We start from the raw sequence: 22,021 nt of genomic DNA on the forward strand, positions 1-22,021 counted from the left end.
GTATTCCGAGAATATTGTTTAAAAAATTAGAAACTGCTTGAAAATCTAAAATTTTCTCCATGTTTAAATAACTATATTTAACCATCTTCATTTTCGAAAGTTGTTATGAAGGTATTTCGTAAATGAAGCCACTTGTGTAAATATATGCAGAAATAAATCGGAATCGGTTTAGAATTTTAGATGACGAATTATTTCGCAATTAACTCCACTCGATCCGTAATATGGAAAAACCCAGTGGAGAGATAATCAACTATACCTACACAAAAAAGATCAGACAGGTTTTAGATTATACGATGGAAAAAAATATGTAACGAATTATTTATGGCTAATGAATAAATTTGCCCCCATCGACCCCAAACTTCACGATTCATGAAGAATTGCATTTTTTGTTTAAATCGTTTTTTGACTACGTATATAAATAGTGCTTACGTTGTACTGCTATAAAAAAATAGCAATCGAGCACAATAACATAGGATACTAATGTTTAGAATAGATGTAGTGTGTTTGTATGTATATATTTTAGCACTACAACGCACACATACAATTTGATATGGTCAAGATTATTAAAACACGATTTTGAGAACAGAGCTGTACTCTAGTTTGCAAAACGTGTTTTAAAAATATTAACTTTGTGCTACTTCTCTGAAAACAATACATATGAATATACAATCTTTGATTAAAATTTTCTGGCAATGCAATTTCTTGTATATCTATACTATAAAATATATATGTCAGTCTGTCTGTCACAAAAAATCCTCCCAAATGGTGAACAGTAGTAATGTGACACTTGCACATATCATTTTAGCTGCCAAATTATAGGTCAATTGTCATTTTTCAACTTGTTTCGTGATATAAACGCAGTATCCAAATATTTTGACGTAAGTTTTTTCAGTAAAATGCGTTTTGGAGAAAGTTTATATTATTAAAAATGCACTTAAAATCGGCTCAGCTGCAAAGTGATAATAAATCTATTGATTTAAAACTGTAACTGTAGTAAACAATTAATATAACAGACAGATTTCCCAATTCGTCATAGTGGTCTGTAAAAATTAAAAAAAACTATCATTAAAGATATTTAAATATATTATTATATAAAAAAAGTAATTTTTACGTAAAGTAAAATATTTTTTCTTGAATTTGCTGTATTAAACTAGTCAATTACGTCATATTAAAAGTGAAAAATTAAAACTATGATTTTATATGTAAAATAAATTTAAATTATTCCTCAGAAATTTCATTCCGTTTTAGTGCCCCCCTAAACCCCTCTAGCTACGATTCTGACTCTATGCTAGATGACCAGACGTCTCACGATTTTCTCATTAAACAAAAATCCCAAAAAAACTTATTTTTTTGCAGTTCTCATTACCAAAAAAATGTTGAATATTTGAACAAAAATTTGGAAATGACCTTTTTTTAGCTTCCGCGGCAGTTTGTCCCCAAATTGGTTTTTAAACAATTTCCATGATGATCTTTTTTTAGCTCGCGCAGAAATCTGTCTTCCTCAAACAATAAAATACGAAATGACCTTTTTATTTTTGGTGCCCTCCTTCGCTATTTTTAAAATCTGGTCAAATTACTTAAAAATGCACCATTATTTAAACAAAAAAAAAACGAGCTCAGCTGCAAATTGTGAATAAATCTATTGATTTTCAGCTGTAATTATAGTTTATAATTAATAAAATATGTTTCACTGATTTACAGACTTTGACTTTAAAGTCTGGTATTTCACTACTTACTTGTAGGTGTTGATTGTATTCACCCCGTTGTAACAATTAATAAAAGATTTGTCTTTGATCTAAAAACTTTAACTTGAGGCAGAGGCGTAGCTAGGGTTTTTGGAGCCTAAAATTGTAAATTAAAAAAAAATAACTAGAAAGATTTCTTCTCAAAAATTTGAAGTAAATACATTTTTAAATGTTTTTAAATGGAATCACTTTTTTTAATACTAAATTCGATGCGGAAATTTAGGGTGATCCAACTTTGATTTCCGAACTTTAAAAATCAAAATTTAGTGATAACTATAGCAGCCATAAGAAAAGCCTAAAAGCTGCGAACTCCGGGTCTTCGGCTAAACTTGACTTTTCAACTTTTTTGTCTTTTATTGATGCGCAAAATATACAATATTGAAAAAAGTTATTTGATTATAAAATTAAATCATCTTGTGGTTAATTTTTATAAACTTTTTGGAGGCGAGGCCCAGCACCTGATTCTTGCCCTAAATCTTAATCACTAACACATTTTTGACTTTCAGTTTATATTTAAAAAAAAATATAACTTGCTCTTTAATATTATATTATAATATTACGAATGATTTTGATATATATCATATATAATAAAATACTATGAATCTTAATAAAATCGAAATATAAAAACAAAATGATCACTGACTGGCCATTTTTTGCCCCCTGCCCTCCTGTAAAAAGCTGAAATGACTAACATTTGACACTTTCAACACGCGTCATTATTGACAGCTGTCTGATTTGCGGTGTTTTCAACGTAGGAAACTCGAATTAGATCACCTGTACATATCTAACATAAAATATTTGCATATTTAAAATATTTTATATATTATATATGATAATATTTTAAAGTTCAAACTAGCAAAAAAAATTATATTTATTAAATAACTAAGAAATCGACTTTTGAACACGTATGTATTATAATTAATACTAAACAACATAATAATATTAAAATTGAGGTGAAATATTTAATATTAAAAATAGATTAAATGAAATTTAATTTTGTTTAAGTTTTTTTTTGTGTCACCAAAAATAATTAATTATTTACCTTCTAAGTGAAATTTAATATCTTCAGTAGCGCCTTATCTTTGTAGTCCATATTTTTAAACGAAATTCATATTGATAATATACTTCGGTATTATTGAAGAACTTGCGATATGTGATTTGATATTGTCAAAATTTCGACGACTCCAATGCCTCTCTTATAGGCCAAAGGTAATAGCCGGTACATGTCTTTTTTTCTCTCGGCCACTTGCCGCTCGGGAAATAATTGAGTGCGAATCGACGAATCGCGAGTGCAGCGAAAGCGGTTTTCGAAAATCACGCTTTCGGTTGAAAGCAGTCTCGACGGCGCAAGGACGAAGGACGATCGCGCGTGTCGACACTTCCATCGTCAAAGTTCAATGTCAACGGCTCCGGGGCTGGGTCCGGGTGGTGCACCGCTCGGAGGCCTTCCTCAGTCGGCACTCGACCGCCGCTCAGTCGGCGGCTTCGGCCGGTGCCCGACCATGCTCGAGCCGGACGCCGGTCCACCTACGTCGTCGTCGTCGGCCGCGACGCTCGTCAGTGCCTGCGCAAATTCCCGGTGAGTACTGACCCGAGCGCTTCATCCCCGAAGCGCGTTAACGAGTCGCGACTATCGAACGGCGTCAGCGGGCAAAATGGCTCAAGTGGACAATTGCGATCACGTGGATGGCATCAGGAAGACACGTCTCGCGACATTTGAGAGTTCGCGGACGAAAGGAACAGTAGTGCGGTCGCTTATGCAGCACCGATGCGCAATTTTCCGCCGCCTCCGAGATGCCCGTGCCCGACGTCTTCGCCTTCATTCGTACATATCTACGACGCTACGCCGTAGCCGCAAACCGCATCTCCCTGACCGTAATCTATTGTGATTTCAGTTAAGAAACTCCGCGTCCGCAGCGCCAAGAAGATGGACAACTTCGGCTACAAGGAGCCAGGCGTGGCGCCGAAGCCTTCGCGGCGCGTCAGGATGAAGCGCGCCGCCAGCATCTACTCTCAATCGGAGAAAGCGCCCCCTACGGACGAGCTACCCCTATCCGCTCCGAAGCACAAGACGGCGGCGAACAGCTTACGCTGGCGCAACGATCCGGAGATGGCGCTCGACGAAGAGATGCCTTCGGACGACTTCGAATACATGCTCGTCGGTCCTTCGCCGCCGGCAGAGAGCGCCCCCAACATGTACGACAGCTACGAAGAGCCCTCGACCGAGCTCAGCGTACAGATTTGCTCCGACACCATCAGGACGACTCTCACCGAACAAGCTCGACTAGCCTCCGTCCGCATGTCTCTCTTAGACGACATAGAATCTTCTGCATTGACTCCCGAAGCCGCCTTCGCGGCTTTCGAGAACGCTACTAAACCAGAAAAAAACATATGCTTCTTATGGTGCGCCTTTCATAAGCGGAGGGATCTCCTCGATCCCATGCTGCGAGCAGGAGCCGACATAAACTTCCAAGATTCAACAGGAATGACCGCCATTCATCTCAGTTCTTTCGTCGGTTGCATAGAATGCATCAGTGCGCTTATTTCCAGAGGAGCCGACGTCAACGGAATGAGTAAATGTTTCAGTCCGCTCCACTGCACGGCTTTCGGAAACCACCCCGAAGCTGCTAAGCTGCTCATCAGAAACGGCGCTATGGTTTCGACCGCAACCAAAAGAACCAACTGTGAAGAGACGATCTTGCATTGCGCCGTCAGAGCCAACGCAGTCGAGTGCCTTCAAGTGTTCATCGCCGAGGGAGTAGACGTAAATTCCATCGAACCGAGCGGCGCGAATGCCGTTCATCTTGCGGCCGATTTAGGAATGACAAAATGCTTAGAAATATTATTAAACAGCAAAGACGTGGACGTGAACTCCAGAACTAGGATCAGGGATAAAGAATCGACTGCTCTCCATCTCGCAGCTGACGAAGGAAACGTCGAATGCGTCGATCTACTATTGAGCAAAGGCGCCGATACTAAATTAAAAAATCACAGAGGATTCACCGCTTTGCATCTGGCGGCTAGATCTTCGAGTCTCGAATGCGTCGAATCACTGCTCAGAAACGGAAACGCCGATCCGAACGCCGAGGATTACGATAAAAGGACTCCACTTCACGCCGCCATCGGAAAATCTGAAAGCGCTTTCGATATAATCGAGACGCTGATCAGCTGGGGCGCTAACGTGAATCAAAAGGACGAGTACGGGTTCACGCCGCTGCATCTCGCGTCCTTGGACGGATTGTCTCATTGCGTGGAGACTTTGATCTATCACGGCGCCGACGTCACGACTAAATCTAAAAAGGGCAATTCGGCTCTGAACGTGATCACTAGAAAGACTCCCGCTTCTATGGCGATGATCACGCAAAAGCTGGACGGAGCCATCACTCTTCACAACGCGCAAGATTCGAGCAACAGAGAAGTCGAATTGGAGCTGGATTTTAGGAACATTTTGCAGCACTGTCACCCGCGCGAGATCAGCTACCTCAATACGTTCGTAGACGAGGGTCAGAAGGAGATCTTGCTGCATCCACTCTGCTCGGCGTTTTTGCATATCAAATGGGAGAAGATCAGAAAGTATTACATAGCCAGGCTGTTCTTCTGCTTCATGTTCGTATTATTCTTGACTCTATACGTCCTGACAGCTCTGGCGCATAATTGCTACAACAGCAGCAAAGACATGGAAGGCAAAGAGCCCGATCAGGAGCTGTGTCAGAAACAATCGATCCTCGGCGATCTCCTCAGGAAGAATCCGTTCGTGATCGAAATGCAGTGGTGGGTGTTGGCGGCGATTACGATTTTCGAAATCTTCCGCAAAGTGTACGGCATAGCTGGATACTCGACCGTGAAACAATACTTGACCCAGCCGGAGAACATAATAGAGTGGTTCGTCATAGTGAGCGTGTTTTTGATTTCGTACATATACACAAACAGCACTTACACGTGGCAGAATCACGTCGGAGCCTTCGCCGTCTTGGCCGGCTGGACCAATCTCATGCTGATGATAGGACAATTGCCGGTGTTCGGCTCGTACGTGGCCATGTATCAAAAGGTCCAGAAGGAGTTCGCTAAACTCTTCATGGCCTACTCGTGCATCTTAATCGGCTTTACCATCAGCTTCTGCGTCATATTTCCCGACTCGTCTTCTTTCTCCAACCCGTTCATGGGCTTCATAACGGTGCTGACGATGATGATCGGCGAGCTGGATCTGGGTCTTCTGAAAAACGACCCGAACGGTAACGATCCCCCGTTTTTACTGGAGATATCGGCGCAGATTACTTACGTGCTGTTCTTGATGTTTGTGACGGTGGTACTGATGAATCTGCTAGTCGGCATAGCCGTGCACGATATCCAAGGATTAAGAAAAACGGCCGGACTGTCGAAGCTAGTGAGGCAGACCAAATTAATATCTTACATGGAGCTCGCACTGTTCAACGCCTTCTTGCCGAGGTTTTTATCTAGAATGCTCCATCGCTCGGCTTTAGTGTCTCCTCAAGCTTACAGAGTCGTTTTGAGCGTAAAGCCGCTGAATCCCGGTGAGAAACGACTCCCTAGAGACGTGATGATGGCCGCGTACGACATAGCCAAAGTGAGGAAAAACAACGGACACACTATCTCTTTCAAAACGTCTTCGGCTACAACCAACACTTTTAGAAAATACAACAACAACAATATAGCAAGTATGTCGGATTACGGATACGACAGCGGTTTATACGTTTTGCAGATGAAAGTCAACGAAGAATCAGAAAGGATAGAATCGCTGACCGACGAAGTAAGAGAATTGAAGGACATGATCAAATCGCAGCAGGCTATGATTAAGAAATTGCTCTGCAAAGAGAGCACGGAAAGTTCTACCAACTGTTAGCGTACATAACACGGATTGTTAAATAAATTAAATTGTGATAAATATTCTAAATTTATAAAATGATACGAAAGAATGATAAGAGAAAGACGGTGGTGCTATTTTTAGATGAATTATACATTCCTTAAAAAACTTTATATACATTTTTTACAACGTTATTTTTATATATGTACAAGATTATAATCAAACGTAAAGTGAATCTTATTATTGAACCTGTATAGTTTGGGGCCGCTTGTGATATATCGTTATTGTTACTGAATAAAAATATATATTTTCGTATACTTGTATTACTTAAGTAGATTTTATGATTAACTATAAATTAGTCTAACAGCGTTGCTTTGAATTGTCATAATATGTAATATCGCCCATGACAATGCATTCGTTTTAAAAAGAAAGTTTTCTTTGACAATATTCTTGTATGTCTATATATGTTGTTTTTATAAATATTTTTTTTATGTTTTATGTTAATTGTTTTTCGTAGTTCGTGTGCATAAGAAATTGAAAAATGAAGCTGTGTCTGTATATTTGTTATATTACGCACATTATTTTCGCTTACGCTTTCCGTCGTTGATGTGTATTGTAGTTAGTTTATTTTATTGTATGGTAATATAGCTTTATAAAGGAACAGTGATATTAAACAGATTTAGTCTTAGTTGTTTCATTTTTTTTATTGTTATGTTTGTAATATGACAAATTCAATGCCATGCGAATACTTTGTGTATGTTCACCATTTTACAATTGACAATAATTAAATATTTACAAATTAACCATGCCTTTATTTTACAAACAAAGAGAGCGCGTTTTGCTTTCTTTTTGTATAACATGTAATTATTGTTATGGATAGTAATAAATAACATCGTTATTTATTTCGTGTTTTATTTCTAAATTTATATTTTAAGGAGATATTATTTAAGTTTTACTTTCTTTTTATGTAACATGTGAATTGTTATGGGTAGAAATAAATAACGTCGTTATTTATTTTGTGTTTTATTTTCAACTTACTACTACTGGTGATATTCATCCAATTCAATATTATTTTTATAATTTAAGGAGATATTATTTAAGTTTGTATTTTAATATTTTCAGCTAATGTTTCCGTTGATCTTCACCAATATGACTAAATCTGTCGATATCGAATGCCACGTCGAAGGAGGAGGCTTTGCCGGTCAGTCGGCTGCGATGCGATGGGGAATATCTATGTCTTTGAGAAGTTTCGTCGATCAGAATATGGTAGAACAAATGCGCTTAGGTGAGAAAAAAATATATAGTCGATTAAATTATATATAAGGGTACTCAGAAGAAAGGACGTATTTTTTAATGAAAAAAAATTTTCCAATAACAAATTTAATTTACAACCTTCTCCCATCGACCAGGCAAGATTAATCCCACATTTTTAAAAACTGACTGAAAATATTCAGATAGAAATGTTTTAACTTCACTAACACTTAAATTTTTTACCATCTAAATTATGTTGTAGAGACTTAAATAAACGGTAATCTAATGGTGCTATATTGGGAGAATATGGAAAGTGAGCATCCATCCTAGAGCATTAATTTTTTCTCGCAGTAAAACGTGTGGAACCCGCACGCCTTCCCAATTTTTTAAACTTCTTTGAATGCTAGACCATGAATATCCTGTCTTATCTGAACTCCTGAATCGACATCTTTGTATAGGGTTCAATTTCTGCAGCGGTCACCATCAATAAGTTTGGGTGTCCTACTTCTAGGCTTGTTTTCCAAACAAAAATTTCCAGATTTAAATACTTTGAACCATTTTTTAAATTGAACCAGTAAAACTTAACCATAGACGGCACAAATATTTTTGATTGCTATGGTTGCCGATTTTTTTTTTGTGAAATTCATACAGCACACAAGTGCGTAAAAACACCTTATTAGGAACGAAATCTTCCATTGAAACTTGGGGTGTTCCTTTTGTTGTTATGATCGTAACGCACTCTCCAGATGTTAATCCAAACACTACCAAAAGACCCGAACAACAAATAAATCACAACTATAAAAACGTCCTTTCTTTTTGGAACCCCTAGTATTATTATAAGCTTCTCCCAAATACTAACATACAATTGTGTATGATTTTCAGCCGGTTTACTCACGAGAGATAGGCGTCGCCAAGAAAGGATGAAGCCAGGTCAAGCCGGCGCCAGAAAGAAATTCACATGGAAGAAGCGTTAAATAAAACACATAGCAATCTTAGTTAAACATTTGTATTTTTAACATAATAAAAATATACTAAAACATATTCTACGTTTACATCTCGTTCAAAACTTTGAGTCCTAGTATTTCCATACCTCTCTTGATAACCAGCCGTGTAGAGTGAAGCAACAACAAGCGCTGTTGAGCTATTTCTTCGGGTTTATTCTTGACCCTCATCTCGCCTATTGCCTTATTAGCCAAGCTGCTGAGAATAAATAAGTATTTCACTAAATGGGACGGTTCCATAAGGTCCGTGCTTTCCTGCAACACGTCTTGAAACTGCGAGAGCTGATGTATTAGAAATACGCATTCGGGTTCTTGTATGTGCTTCGGGACGCATTCGGTCGGTATTTCCACGTCGCAATTCCGTTCTATGCTTAAAAGTCGACAATGCGTATATTGGAGTTTAACGCCGGTATCTCCGTTAAACTGAAGAGCGTTTTCCCAATTGAAGGTGTAATCTCTTTCTCTTTTGTGTCTCAAGTCGTGTATGATGAGCCCCGAAACGGCTAGAGATTCAGCGATGTCTGTATCTAAAATCGAACCTCTCGTAGCTGAAAAATAAATTGTTTTAATCATTAATAAATATTACATCGTCGATTTATTCAAGGAGTGAACAACTAGTCTGTTTTTATTATATCATACTCAATTTGTCTATCTCACATTATTTTTTTAAAAAACATTGCTACGAATCTAAAAATAATATTATGTAGCTAATGATTAAGAGATTATACCTGCAGTAGCGAGTTCATTTTATCCTATTGATTTTTATTTAGTGAATGTATCATATTTTATTCCTTGATTAAGTGGATAACCATAGCATAAACGTATTACTCAAGGTTGGAAGCCTTATTATGCTGCTGAGAAATTTGGATTCAACAAAACTATATATAGGTAGGTATTAAACATACATAAAACTATGCTGACGGCTTATTTTGTGTATTATTTTCAAGTAGCTTCATTTACCAATTTATTTTGCACAGAGATAAACGTTCAAAAAAATTACGGTTATGTACGAACAAGTCTTACATGCTAATTGCCGATTAGGGATCGATCAATCGACAAACGCTACATAAACGTGCGACTAGTCAAGAGATTTCCAATAAGGTGGGCATTGGTTTAGAATAAATATGAGATTTTGCACGACCGTTTGGGAGTAAATAAAGTTTCTGTTCTTTGGAACGAAATTTTGATATCAAAGATTCATCTCGAGAATGTAACTTGGGGTGGGGGGTGGGCAGGTATGGGCATTTGCCCCCCTTTGAATTTAGCTAGAAAAATGCATGTCATTTAATAAAATACTATGAATCTTAATGAAATCGAAATATTTAAAAAACGACCACTGACTTGCAAATTTTTCCCTCCCCCTTGGAAAAAGCTGAAATGACGTCTCTGATTCTAAACCAGAAATTCTCTGGTTTCCCCTAAAGAAAAATCTAAAAAACGGTTTCGAATCTATCCCGAAAATGTTTTTTAAATATGTCATTTCAGTGAAATCATATCGGAATACATTTTCACAGCTTGATATATATTTTTATCAGTGAAAACATAATTTATCTGGCAGATGCTAGTAAAACTATATGATTTCAACTTTTTTATATGTAGTAAAATATATACATTTACATACTTATCATTATTTATTTATATACAATGTCAAAATGTTTCAGTGAATGTGTATTTTTCAGAGAAGTTACATTTTTACTAGTGAAGTCTAAATACACTTACATCAGTAGATATATATTTCTACTAGCGTAAATATAATTTAACTGATAGGCGCTAGTGAAATTATATTCTGCTCTAAAATATCTATGAAATTCAATTTGACAGTTACGAAACGTCCATTTTCTGTTCAAACCCAAACCTAACTTAATTATAGTTTTAGAATTTTCATTAGGTCAAGTCCAAAATACAAACTAAGCCAACTCATCTTTTAGGGAGAAATAAGTCAAAGAAGAAATACAGACAGACATCGCATATTGTTTCATAGTTGGTCAGCACTTGTGTCTCTATTACACTATGTTTTAAAAATATGATAGCTATCCTTACTGATATAACTATGGACTTCTGATATGTGAGTATAGGTCAAAATATATTCAAATCGAATTTTGGTTAATTTGGCTTGTCGGCGCCGTTGCAGTAGGAACGCCTGGTAACGAGCGTTCCCCCTACGACAGCGAGTTAAAATCATAATTTTACTAGCATCCGCCAGATAAATTATATTTTCACTGGTAAAAGTACATATCTACTGTTAAATATGTATTCCGATATGTCATATTTTAAAAAATATTTTCAGGATAAATTCGACTGTTTTTTTAGATTTTTCTTTTAGGAATAACCTGAGAATTTATAATTTATGACCAGGAACGTTATTTTAGATTTTTTTCAGGAAGGGGGCAAAAGTTGGCCAGTCAGTTGTCATTTTTTTAATATTTTGATTTCATTAAGATTCATTGTATTTCATTAAATGACACGCATTTTTCTGGTCAAATTTAAGAGGGGGCAAATGCCCCCGCCTGACCTTCCCCCCAAATAATGTTTCTGTTTTCTGAAGGCGTAAAAGCATTTTTTTTGAGAAGAAACATCTCATTGTCTCGCATTTCGAAACAAAATAAGGGCGCATAAAGGACCATGAGTTTTGGAACGCCATTAGTCACTCAGGTTTATTGAGAGAAAAAACGACTTTATTTTACAAATTATTTTAATATTCATAATGAATAATGCGAATCCTTCTACTAGTCTATTATTTTGGCAATGAATAAAAGGGTCCTACTCTTACAGCAATTTATTAAAGAAGAACTTCAAATGTGAAGATTATCGCTGTGAACTGTATTTAATAATGGCTAAGTACAGAGAACTAGAAAAGAACTTAAAACTACTTTAGTTAAAATAGGAAGACGATAATTGATTACAGATGTTATGACTCAAAACAATATGGGTGTTGAAAATTTTGGTAAAATTCATTATGCCGCAAAGCAGTCATAAAAAAGATAAACAAAGAATCATGCATACTAGAAGTAAAAAAATACAAAAATAAACTTTCTAATAAATTGACAATAACAAAATAATTACTTTTGGTATTCAATCGAACGGTTTGCATCCTGTCTCGTGCTTCATCCAGAACGTCTTTTAAGAAAATCACCTTTCCTTTCCTGGTGCTCATGCCGTTTATTCGACCAAAACGCACATGTTTACATTTACCGACTAGCGGTGAATCCATTTTCTGTAAAATGTTGAACAAGTGATTGAAATGTTTGGCTTGACTATTGTCCACGACGTAGAGCATCTCATCAAAATTGAATCTTGTGTATCTGTCGTGAGCAGCAGCAATATCTCTAGCCAAATACAGCGAAGATCCGTCGCTTTTTATCAAAGGGACTTTCTCGTCGTTTAAATAAATAACTTTTTGGCCACTCGTATCAGTGTTTATAATTTTTTTCTTCTCTAAATCGTTCATAATGTAATTCAAAACTTTAGAATTATACATAGACTCACTATCGTAAACATCAAAGTCAATTCCGAGCCTATTATAAGTAGTGGAGAGCTCTTTTAATGTATGAGTCTTAAACATGTTCCATTCTTTTAACATCTCAGGATCTCCATTTTCCAAGTCGTTGAACTTTCGTTTAGCTTCAATATTTATGTCGTTATTTAAGCCGGCGAGTTTGTTAGCTCTAACGTATGCGTCATATAAAATCTCAATAGGATTATTGCGGAGCTTTTCTTCGTTTATGTGACATAGATCTACTCCAACATTCAACATACCGCATTGAGTTCCCCAATCGCCTAAATAATTAACTTTCGTAACCTCGTTATCGGCATACTTGTTAACATTCGCCAAAAAGTTACCTATGATCGTAGAACGAAAATGTCCAACGTGAAACGGTTTCGCCATATTTGGGGAACTGAATTCTACCAAGACTTTTTTAGAAGTGAGATCCATCGCTTTGTAAGGATTTAAGCATTCTTTTATGACGGTTTTCAGTAAATAGTGCGAATCGACGAAAAAGTTTACATTCTGGTATTTTCTAGTCGCAGCTACCTTCACGCTGGATATTCCATTTTTTTCTCGTAATACCTCAGACATGCCCACAAGTTTATCCGAGACATCTTTATCCTCGACTGACCAACACAGATTTAGCAAATCTTGATCTTCAGTCGGCATGATTTTAAAACAAGACGAAGCGCATGGAATGTTCAATTCTTTCGAAATCTGAAACGATAACATTATTAAAAAAACGCCTGGTTTGTGTTAATTGTGGTAAATATGATATAATAACAATTACCCGGTAAGCAAGTTTATGTTTGATTCTATTAGCCATTTTGCTAATATAAATCAATTACTTTTAAATCAAAACTGCGCTTATAGTGTTGTGATCCACAGTTTATTAAAATAATACGTTCTTAATAGTTTTATCGAAAGCGCTAGCATACAATCATCCCTGCAGGTTATGTCAATCTATCGCATATCTGGGTTGCAAGGTAGAAAAATGTGTCAAAAATAGACCAGTAAATTTTGGCCATAAAGTTATTAAAAATAATATTCATATAGATTTTTTAGAAAATAATATTTATTAAATTACCCACAAAAATTAAAAGTAATTAAAACAAACAATAAAATATAATAATTGCTTTTCTTATAATATAAATATATAAGCACCCTCTTCTTATATCTTATAAAGTAATTTTAAATACCTCGATGTCTAAAGACCACAAGGCAAAATCGTAGTTTCGAGATATCTAGCCATTTGTAAATGACCTTGGATTTGAATTATGATAAGAATGATGTTAAAAACTAATCAAAGCAAAAACAGCTGGTAAAGGCATTTTTGTACTTTCCTAATCTAAAATACTAATTTTTAAACAGATAACCATATTTGTATGATGGTCATGATATATTCATCCTTAATAGAAAGGTAAAGTTTAATTTAATATTTTTGGGCGTTTATAAACAAGGTGTTCATTAAAACAGAAATAAAAAATAATAAGAATTTTTTCTAAATGTATATCTACGTGATTCGTGAGAAAGGAATATCAACAGGCACAATGATTTAAAATTAGCAATAGATTCGAATTCAAAATCTTAAATCTGCACTATACTGATAATATTTTGCCTCTAACGACAGCCCGGTTAGGAAATTTGTGCACAGCGGTTCGATGTAAAACTCGGTCGAGAACATATAGTAGTCTCTCACGAGCTAAATTTCTACGCCTAATGCAACTATGAATGTAGAATAATTTACTTTAAGAACAAGATCCTATACCGATAATTTTATTCTATAAAAAATAACAATTTTCGGAAATACATATTTCAATGAAAACTTTGTAAGAATATAGTTTGATGGTTAATTATTTTGAAAAGGAAAACTCAAAGAAATTTATAAAATCAAAGTTAGCGGCTTTTTTCCGCGGCAACTAAGGATCGTCACCACTGATATGGCGTATCCACTAGTGTAATGAGGCCGGGGCGACGCTCCGGCACTCTTTTTTCCAAGCCTGAATACGTTCCGATACTTTTCATAAATATGCAAAATTTCATATTTCATATTTCATAATAAAATCATTTTATTATTTTGAAACTATAAGATTAATTGTTAAGCATAAAATACAACTCATAAATTTGAAGAGGTGACGGGTGGCAATTAAACACAGATTGAGTTGCTGCAATAGTATTTTATTGCTGATTTGAAAAAGTTCAATGGTGTTTATAAAGTTAAACGAGGCGCGGGCCCGCAACGGCTGCGTGCCAATGCGACGAAGGTTGCCAGTTGAGAGAATCCATCACGCCAGTGTTACCAGAGTGCCGCCAAGTTTTGACCATAATAAACCTGAACAAATATATATGTAAATGCAAATAGGATGCTATAATATTGTTCTTTTCTTTATAAATACTGCATATTAAGATAATAAAAACTTTGGCGACGGAATGGTGACGGATGACAATTAGACACAGATTGAGCCGCTGGAGTAATGTTTTATTTGTGATACGAAGTTGTTACATATTATTTACAAGCGAGAAAAGTGCGGGGCACAAGCCCGCGACCACACGCGAACGGGCCGAGGGTTGCCAGGGGAGAGAAAAACCATCACGCCAGTGTTACCCAAGTGCTGCCAACTTTTGGCCCTAATGAACCTTAATGAAAATATATAAATAAATATAAATATGTGTAGGCCTCCTACAAAATGAATATTGCACTAGGAAAATTCTATACTACAAAACTGCAATGTTTAAAAAAAACACCCTTATATTGTCTAATACATATAAGTTTTTTTTATTCTAGCAAAAACATTTCAAAAAATAAAAATAATTTAAAATATCAATAATGTTTAATTTTAAAAGTACATGAAAAAATTAGTAGGGGATTGTTCAGTGCTCCGGTATTTATTTTTTAGCATTAAACTGCTTGGCGTAGTTGTGCTTAGTGCAAGATCGTCTAAGCCCTCTTATATTCCAATAAAATTTGCAAAGTTGTAGTCCAAGTGAAAATTCAGAAGCGAAGTTTCGAATGAAAGTGATATATTGTAGCAGCGTTCTAATAACAACGTTCCTTGTAGTCTTCGATTCTTATTAGAATGTTATGTGATTAACGACGTAACAGGTGGGTTTGAAATTGTGTAAATCTGGCGATAATGGACAGAGTATAATGGCAACATTCATGGAGAGTGCATATTGGATCTTGCCGGTCTTTGGCGCCAGCTCCAAAAGCGGCTCCATTTACTCCAAATAGAGGCGCCATGTACTCCGAATGAGGGCAATATTTGATTCTATTTAACACAGTATCAATATTTTCACGATTTTTTTTACGTTAAGCTCTCTTTTAACAATTTTTTTCCGTGACAACCTTGTTTTTTTTTAGTTCTTAATGATCGATGACTAACTAAATTAACTGGTCCAGCAGCTTTAGACACATTTCTATTTTTTGGTAATATTAACTCTGATAATGGATCTTGGTGCGGAGATACAAAGCTATGTTTTATTCCACGTTGTAATATGACAACAATTCCATTTATTAATAAATTTGAGTACTGCTGCAGCGGCTCAGTCAGTATCTAATTGCCACCCGTCACCTCCCGTCGCCAAAACTTTAGATGGAATTGCTACTTATAATTGCGATTAAAGTAGTGACGACTATTCTAAACTACAATCTCCAGAATATCTTAAACAAAAATCCATTTAATATTTTTTTATTTACTTGAATTATAAATGTTCTAATTGATGGTATCTAATATCAATACATAATTGTAAAAACTAGCGTGCATTTAACACTTATTTAAATTTCAATAATATATATTTTTGGTGCGAAAAATTGGTGACATGCCCGGAAAAAATTAAATCATTATTTATTAAATAATATTTCCAAAATATGTTATATTATTTTAAAACGATTTAAATGTGAATTAGCTTGGAAAATGTAGTATTTGACGTTATGGCGCTAAGTAGCTGCTTTCGCGCTAACCGACTTAATTCTCGGAGCTACCGACGCAAATGGATCGCTGCCGGCGCTCGGCTGGTCAGTACTCATCCGACAGGCGCGGCGGGCGCGAGTGTTCGGGTAGGTGTGTTGGCGCTGAGCGGCCAACGTCGGCCAGCTCGCCGCACTTTTTCCCCCGAGGTTTTCAAATCGTCCAACTGTCGTTCTTCGAGAAAAGCTCCGCCGCCATGGCGGGGCAAACCATCAACGACCGCCTGCTGGCGGCCAGGCACAGCATCGCCGGCCAAGGGCTCGCCAAGTCCGTCTGCAAGGCCACCACCGAGGAGATGATCGGGCCCAAGAGGAAGCACTTGGACTGTAAGTATTTATCACTCTTCGCTTATCGTATTCTATCTTATCGATCTATGCAGAACAGGTTACGCACCTGACACGGCGGCATGCGCGATATTTCACCTGTTAGGGCCAATTTTCATTTTCAACATTTTTAATATTTTAAACGCGAAAAATGTGCACCCCGCTCGCGATCGATACCGCTCCGCCGCATAGAACAAACCAGTTTCGCCGGCGTTGTGCGGTGAGCGAGCTTCACAGTATGTACGAAAAAAACCGTCACACATTCATCGTATTGTGCATATTATTGTTGCGAATTTCTTACTTTTCATTATTACAATTATAGGTCGTTCGAGATCGTTTCTTATCGAAAGGCGCATGCGCAAACTTTTGAAAATTTAACTTTGTTGGTATCAAAAAAGAAAACTGCTCTATCGATCCGTACCAGATTATATGCTATTTATAGAACCGTTTTCTACGCTAAAATATACCTGATACATTATTTTGTGCAATTGAAACTTTTTTTTTATATACATATATATAATATATTGTGCACGCGGCTCTTTCATTTTATAATTTCTTAATATTACGGTCAAATATGAGCTAATCTTTTCTGCAAAGATTTCTAGCTTACGTTACAAATCTTTTTTTGTGACCAATTAGCACATAAATTGAAAATATGGAGCGATCTAATCCTAATCAAACTCTTAGAAATATCTACAAAAAAACAGATTTGTCGCTATTTTTAAAAAAAGCATGAAATTCAAAAATGATGATACTAGAATTAATATATACAAAATACGCCATATTCACTTCGAATTATCACCTTTTAAAACTATTATATTATTTATGAGCTTAGGTAATTTATTATTAAAGATTTTTTATACTTAATATGTACGACCTAGTCTGAGATGATCTATCAGAATTATTATTATATAATATATAATATGATAATCACTAATTCGTGTCTCCTAGATACGATAGAAATTTCAGGACACTAGATTCTATATGGGATTAGAACTCTTAGAAATAATTCGGTTATTAGTCCACAATATCCAAAATTTGTGTTGGCACGAGTATATTTGCAAAATCAATAAAACAGATTCCTATGATGGAGATCAGAGAAAATATGAATGAAGACAATGCGTTAAAAAAAGCCATTCAAAATCAATTGATATGTTCCTCCGAAAAATCTGTAGAAGTAGTATCAAAACCATAGACGCCTTCGACTAAATTTTCAATATTTGATACAACCATTAAAAAAACAAAAGGATAGTTTTTATTATTTTAGTTTATTTTATTGTATACATATTTTAAGTTATTTTGGGTTTTGAGGCCATAGCCGCTGAAAATGCTGGTAACTGCTATTTTTCGGGAAATATACAAGCATTTAATTTACCACACATCAATCGTTCGTCCTGGTGTAATCTTGTTTTCAGTGATTGGCTTATTAAGTCTTCTTAGTGAGTAGTGATCTCGTGCTGACTTCCGCTCTGCTCGCGTGAGTATCAGTACTGTTTCGTTATTTTATATCGATCGTTCGAAAAAGCTTTGACTTATCGCTGCCAAGGATAATTGAGAACCAATCACATATTTAGAACACACCCATCAGAGAAAGCAAACTCCAGATGTGACTATCATGACGATTGTTAAACGACAATGAGTTGTTATGGCTTCGGTAATGGCTTTTGATAGTTTGTGGTTATTGTGCAATAATGGATGTCATGCACAATTTATATTACGTTAACCAGTTTGTCGTATTGTAGCTATCTCTTTAATTGTTGGACAACCCTATTTAATATATATTCGATTGTTAAAAATAATATGTTGTTTCCGTGATCTCTGAATCAATAATTGAAACCTTACATAAATATTAAATAGCATAAAAAGATTTTTTGGTGCCACTAGGTGTCTACTGTTACATATATGGTCTTCCGTTGCGTTTTTACTTTAGCTTGCGGTCTATTTTATAATGCAGTCTGAGGGCCTCCTTATAAAAACATATCATAGTGTGGTTAATAAACCTCAGAGCTACGCCAATGGATCGGTTCTGAGTAGAAATAGAGAAAGAAATATATTTAGTGGAAGTTCGATCTATCTTACACACCTTCCATAAACTTACAGGATACTTGAGTCTAACAAATTAAACTTAGTACATTTACGATATACGTTTCAAATCTATAGAATCAAACCCAACTTGCTCTAATGAACACTAACTACAGTTCTTAAAAATTCATTTGATCAAGTTGGGTTTGGTTTGTTAGGTTTGGGTTTGAACAGCAAATGGACGTTTCACAATTCTTAAATTTAGTTTCATATACTTTTTTGTAGCAGCGTGCAGGTCTTACGTAGTCTCTTCGATAATAGATCTTCGGTTGTGTCAGTACCAGTAGGTCCTTCTTCAGAAAAATTTAAGATTAAAACAAATGGTATACCGCAAGCTGAAGTGGCACCGCTTTAGTTTGAAAATCGAATTTTCAAAAATTGGTTTTTGTTTAAGCCATATATTCTCAAACTTATTTCACTCATCGCCTACTTTTCAACGAAAAAAAATTTCATCGCCCACCTTTGGTAAATTTTCTCTCATTTAATAATAAATTGTAAACGTGAAAATGCTCTAATATTTTTTAAATTTACCAAAACATTCATGTAGCTTGTGCCATTTTAGAATTTCAAATATCAAGTTTAAAAATAAAACAACATTTTTACCAATATTATTGACTAATATCAATTAATAAAAATTAAAAAAAAATTTTTGCTATGAAAATAATTATTTAACAGTATTTTATACATGAAAATGTTTTTAAATCATTTTTCTTCAAAAAAAGATCATTTGTCAAAGATCCATTTTAGTTTGAAATGATATGAATGTTTTAAATTAATATAAATCAAAATGTTTACAAATAAATTCTTTTGATTTATATTAATTTAATACATTCGGTCCTGTTATCGAAGGTGAAATTTATTAGTATTATAAAAAATGTTTATTTATTTGTCAATTTATATTTAATTATAAATGACATTTTTTAAGTAGATTCGTTGCAGAGAATTATTCATGGGGTGCTTACTATTCTAACGAACGGTCACTCGCTGCCGCTTGTTCGCATCTAACCTGTATAATTGTTTTTTTTTTAGTATCAAAACGTTGTTTTAATACATAACTAGCGTTAGTCAGAACAGTGATGTATATAAATAAATAAAATGTGTGAACATTTTTTTAGTATAAATTTTCCCCCCAATAACAGAAAAGTACTAAACATTAATATAATTTTAAACCAAAATCTAAATAAACTAATGGTTAGGCGCTTTATAAATAATAGCTATAATAAATATAATAGATTGCTATTTAACAGGAAATTATTTTAAATTGTTGATGTATTCATGTAAGGTAAATCTTCGGATTTTTTTCTTCGAAAAAGATTCGTTGCTGAGCTCTCTCGCACCTAATCTGTCCAACAGTAATGCACAAAGAATTGGTTTTATGTAACAATTATTTTATATATTGCTCATTTAAATTGTCCTCAATATAAAATTTGCAGGTTTCGGCAAAAGCAATAGAGGCGTTTTAGTTTAAATTTTCTCTAAATGAAACAATAACTTGAGTAAAGTGTTCAAAAACAATTTAGTAATATTAATGTTAAACATCTTTGCGACCAATTAACCCTCGACATTTTCTTTATCGAATATAACAGCGAACGTCACAGTGTCCAAATTTAATCAGACGAAGTTTGATTGCGCCACGAGATTTTTTAACCCTTTTTCCGTAGTCAATGTCGTTATATAATTATTTGCGTAATTTTTTAAATATTTATACATCTCTGAAAGAATAATTACCGTTACTTAAATTTTATTGTGAAAATATAAAATTTAGAATTTCCATCCTAATACTGATTTTAATTAATAATGGCATTGATTAATCGGAAAAATCATAATTAGGTAAATTAATTTTGCTGTTGCATTTTTTTATTGCCGAGGTCAGTGTCGGAAATAAACCACAGCGTGAAGTATTTACAAAATATTGTGCCCAATCTATCAAGAATTTATTATCGTTGATAAGCGATTATCACCACGATAATGCATTGTCACTGATAAATATTTGTTTTATATTGTTTTTGATCAAATCTATTTATATTTGGATCAATGATACAAACATGTTAGTATTAAAATCACATCACAATTTAGCTTAAAACGACTATTGATGCTCACACGCAACCAATTATTAATGCTACGCCTCGCCCTTTGCACGATTTCATTCATATTCGATTGCTGGCTAGATTTTTTCAATCGAATTCCATGCTCAAGTCAAGATTCCACCCGACCAAACCGGTTTTTCTCATTCGTGAAGAATAGTCGGAGCTTCATCCCTTCTGCGCCGTCGGTGGAATAATAGATTTTATTTGTAGTTGTTGAGGCGAATCTAATTTTCCCGTTAATTAGGTCGCGCATTCGCGTGTGACGTGACTTTTTAAGTTACTTGCTTCCAAAGGGTGTATGCACAGTACATACATAGGATCCGGAGGGCAGGTGAGATCCTACTAGTACCTGACGTGCATGCACGACAGGTGTGCTCGGTTAGCACGCAACGCTTATGTGTAGCTTTTTAACTTGCGCATATTTAATAAGAAACTTTTTAATAAAAAGCCGCAAGAGGGTAATAAATTTCACTTCAAATCGCCTTTCTCCCTGTAAACGGCTACTGGGAAAGGGGAGTAGTGGTACCCGTTGTTATAACGTATAAACGAAGCTCAATAGTTTTGAGAAGGGTTCATGAATCTTGATATATTTCAAGTCAAAGCATACTATTCTATTTTATTAAATTCTATTATAATAGAAAATATTTGAACTAAAACAGTTTGTGTGTTACGTTAACATTGGAAGTAGTTTTACGAATAACATTTGGAAATTAACTACCTATAGGTGTGCGACAATGATGTTCCAGAATCTATAATATATAATTATGAAAATAAGATTCTAGGAACGGATTTTTAGTATCGTAAATGGCAGAGGATAGGTTGATAAAATTATTAAAATATTTCAATCGAGTTTTTTCGAAGAGTCGTATGCAAATTTGTCGTCTCTCTACGAACCTTTTCAGTGCAGCAGAGCGTAGGTTTTATAGAACAACCTATTGTCTCCGCCTCCTGAATCTCGTTTTTATCGCTCCTTCTACATTTCTATATGCATTGTGTTTTGATATGGAACGTCTTCTGGTTTGATTATGTTACAAACAGTTCTTCTAGCTGTCCCAAAGTTTTAAACGTTTAGATTTACATATTTTGATGGATTCGTAATGGGTTTTATTTGGACGTAAAACAAATATGCAAAGTTTATCCTTTTGTTTAAGATTGTTTTAAATTAACTCGTTTAACTTGCCAAAACAATGTACGCGGGTTATATTCAGTTATGACCAGATCAGTAACCAAAAGATACACGCTTTTAACCGGGTGA

At 35.2% G+C, this 22,021-nt stretch overlaps 4 protein-coding genes across 14 annotated transcripts in view; 3 read left to right on the plus strand and 1 right to left on the minus strand.

Moving 5' to 3' along the window:
- The window catches only part of mRpS9 (mitochondrial ribosomal protein S9), a 39,123-nt gene extending 30,266 nt beyond the window's left edge, over positions 1–8,857 (plus strand). The window contains exons 7-8 of the mRNA XM_088197999.1: positions 7,690–7,852; positions 8,701–8,857. Coding sequence (XP_088054125.1) covers positions 7,690–7,852; positions 8,701–8,792 — 255 coding nt within the window. The 3' untranslated portion in view covers positions 8,793–8,857. The remainder of the gene's footprint in view (positions 1–7,689; positions 7,853–8,700) is intronic.
- On the plus strand, positions 3,198–8,857 carry wtrw (ankyrin repeat domain 61 water witch). Its single transcript, XM_088197997.1, has 3 exons — positions 3,198–3,324; positions 3,641–7,852; positions 8,701–8,857. The coding sequence occupies exon 2, from the start codon at positions 3,673–3,675 to the stop codon at positions 6,604–6,606; it is 2,934 nt and encodes a 977-aa protein (XP_088054123.1). The 5' UTR covers positions 3,198–3,324; positions 3,641–3,672; the 3' UTR covers positions 6,607–7,852; positions 8,701–8,857.
- ArgRS-m (arginyl-tRNA synthetase, mitochondrial) lies at positions 8,809–13,282 on the minus strand. Its single transcript, XM_088197998.1, has 3 exons — positions 13,097–13,282; positions 11,883–13,023; positions 8,809–9,367 (listed from the first exon to the last, which is right to left on the minus strand). Exons 1-3 carry the CDS (start codon positions 13,130–13,132, stop codon positions 8,868–8,870), a joined length of 1,677 nt encoding a protein of 558 aa, XP_088054124.1. The 5' UTR covers positions 13,133–13,282; the 3' UTR covers positions 8,809–8,867.
- A 3,042-nt stretch (positions 13,283–16,324) lies between these two features.
- lap (phosphatidylinositol-binding clathrin assembly protein lap) overlaps positions 16,325–22,021 on the plus strand; it is a 58,897-nt gene continuing 53,200 nt past the window's right edge. For 10 of the 11 annotated variants that reach the window (XM_088196636.1, XM_088196642.1, XM_088196631.1 and 7 more), the window contains exon 1: positions 16,325–16,600. In XM_088196636.1, the coding sequence (XP_088052762.1) occupies positions 16,471–16,600 (130 nt within the window). In that variant the 5' untranslated portion in view covers positions 16,325–16,470. The remainder of the gene's footprint in view (positions 16,601–22,021) is intronic. The other variant, XM_088196641.1, reaches the window with a different exon arrangement.

Source organism: Plectrocnemia conspersa, unplaced genomic scaffold (genome assembly GCF_051122295.1).
Source record: "Plectrocnemia conspersa isolate PC_06_02 unplaced genomic scaffold, ASM5112229v1 ptg000011l, whole genome shotgun sequence".
NCBI classification, from domain to species: Eukaryota; Metazoa; Arthropoda; class Insecta; order Trichoptera; family Polycentropodidae; genus Plectrocnemia; species Plectrocnemia conspersa.